The 1,843-nt window shown below is 38.6% G+C and overlaps 1 protein-coding gene across 2 annotated transcripts; it reads right to left on the bottom strand.

Annotated features, from left to right (window-relative positions):
* Positions 1-278: 278 nt before the first annotated feature.
* LOC107614340 (auxin response factor 2B-like) lies at positions 279-1,485 on the bottom strand. Of its 2 annotated transcripts, XM_016316552.3 has the most exons (5): positions 1,329-1,485; positions 1,095-1,259; positions 877-996; positions 705-780; positions 280-619 (listed from the first exon to the last, which is right to left on the bottom strand). In XM_016316552.3, exons 2-5 carry the CDS (start codon positions 1,217-1,219, stop codon positions 476-478), a joined length of 465 nt encoding a protein of 154 aa, XP_016172038.1. In that variant the 5' UTR covers positions 1,220-1,259; positions 1,329-1,485; the 3' UTR covers positions 280-475. The 2 variants fall into 2 exon arrangements, with proteins under 2 accessions (XP_088353364.1, XP_016172038.1); XM_088497238.1 differs by lacking the exon at positions 1,329-1,485 and having other exon boundaries at positions 279-619.
* Positions 1,486-1,843: the final 358 nt, after the last annotated feature.

A 1,843-nucleotide genomic window follows, 5' to 3' on the forward strand; every position in this document is an offset into this window, starting at 1 on the left:
TTTGTTGTGTAGGGAACTCATATAAGTACTTCAGCTTTTCAAGAAACTGAACAAAACAAACATCACACCGTTACTGTCCTTGCAAACGTCACCTTTTTTCCATGCCATACTTGTACAATGCTGGAGCTATGCTCATAGCCTTGGTTGATAAATGGGAGAGTTTCCATTGGACAACATCTCCAACGCAAAACTCTCATAGCCCTTATTCATTGAGAGTGTTACGTTGGAGATGTTGTCCAATGGAAACTCTCCCATTTATCAACCAAGGCTATGAGCATAGCTCCAGCATTGTAGAAGTCTGGCATGGAAAAAAGGTTTGCAAGGACAGTAACGGTGTGATGTTTCTTTTGTTCAGTCTTGAAACTCTTGCCAATAAATCGCAGAAATTCATCCCCAATTTACTCGCAAGAGTTTGAAGACTGAGCAACGATTTAAGTACTTCAACTTTTCAAGAAACTGAACAAAACAAAAAACATCAGTAGCCACCAAAAAACAAAGCCTGAAAGAAGATCTGAATATAGGAAAGAGGGTTCAGAGCTGGAGGAGCAAGAGCAGGCTCTATTTTCCAAGGGGAAACCCTCTCTGGACGGGGAATGTTAGATGTTTCATCCCATCTCACCTGAACATAACATAGCAACTTCGTTAAAGCATGCTTCAATTAATTTTAACAATCATGCATATAATATAATACTAGAGATGCACACCTTGAGGCATCTCCATTTTGATTCAGGCCACCTTTTTGAGTCAGCATCTTCTATTCCAACAATGGTACCAGTAAACCTACAATTATATAACAAGACAAGTAAGGAATCTTTGCCCATTCAAATTGTATCTTAATCAACCAAACATACTCCTCAGTTATCCAAGAATTCATACCTCTGTTCCGGAGCCTCTTCACCTTCAAACCTCATTTTAAACCGCATTCCTATGGTGTAATTATTCTTTAGAGATTCCATATATTGGTCGTATGGAACAATGAACTCAGCAGGACTAGTCCTGCAAAAAAGTACCAATCGAACTTCAGTTGACCCTGCTCTTGGAAATGAAAATACAAAGATTACACTCATGAATAGACATAATTTGAAGTCACAAACCTCGGTTTATAATAAACAGTGAATATGGTTCCTGTCAAGATGGCATGCCAAGCAGTTGCAAGAACCCCAAGATGCATACTGTGGCTAGAAATAACCGAGGATGGGACATTCCCCTGCTGTCTCATCGCTCTCCGTACGCCCACACGAAGCTCCCCATTCTCACCTCTGGAAGTTCTTAAATTAGTACCACCCCCAAATGGAAAACACAAAAAGCCAATTAACATAAGAACAAACCTTAAGAATATGAAGGCATCCCCAGCAACTAGCCTCTTGGAGCTAACAAAAACACAGATCTTTGGGAGTTTAACTTTAACCAGAGAGAGAGAGAGTGGTCAAAACAGCAAGTTCAAGTTGAAGTTGGGTAGTGCCAAGTTCGTTGCAGACTTGAGCTACTTATAGATAGAGCTTTAAGAATAAAGCTAATACAAAATAAGCTTTGAGAATCTTTTTTATTTTTATTTATTTGCTTTATGCCGCTTTTGGTGTGTGAACAGGAACACACGATGTGAATGAATTTTTTATAAGTCAAGGTCTACGAGACCTTGAAAGTCATCAAACCAAACAATAAGGCAAAGAGAGAAAAAGGTTAATAAGGTACTTTCCAAGAAGGGGCGCGTTAGAATGTTCAATGATGATATGATGACAATGTCAGTCAACTCCAAAGTCCATGAAAATTATGAATTCAATTGCTCTATCTCATTTTCAATTCTTCGATGAAAGTTCGAAAAATTGGTTTAAAAATAAAGAGA

This window comes from Arachis ipaensis, chromosome B8 (assembly GCF_059453495.1).
Source record: "Arachis ipaensis isolate K30076 ecotype BB chromosome B8, ASM5945349v1, whole genome shotgun sequence".
NCBI lineage: Eukaryota > Viridiplantae > Streptophyta > Magnoliopsida > Fabales > Fabaceae > Arachis > Arachis ipaensis.

What these genes read in the sequence shown, in the direction of transcription:
- LOC107614340 (XM_088497238.1), bottom strand. Translation starts at nt 1,219, where the DNA reads ATGAGACAGCAGGGGAATGTCCCATCCTCGGTTATTTCTAGCCACAGT. An exon ending in ACTGTTTATTATAAACCGAG is followed by an intron (nt 997 to 1,094) that starts GTTTGTGACTTC and finishes ACTTTTTTGCAG; the next exon opens with GACTAGTCCTGCTGAGTTCA. An exon ending in CAAAATGGAGATGCCTCAAG is followed by an intron (nt 620 to 704) that starts GTGTGCATCTCT and finishes TGTTATGTTCAG; the next exon opens with GTGAGATGGGATGAAACATC.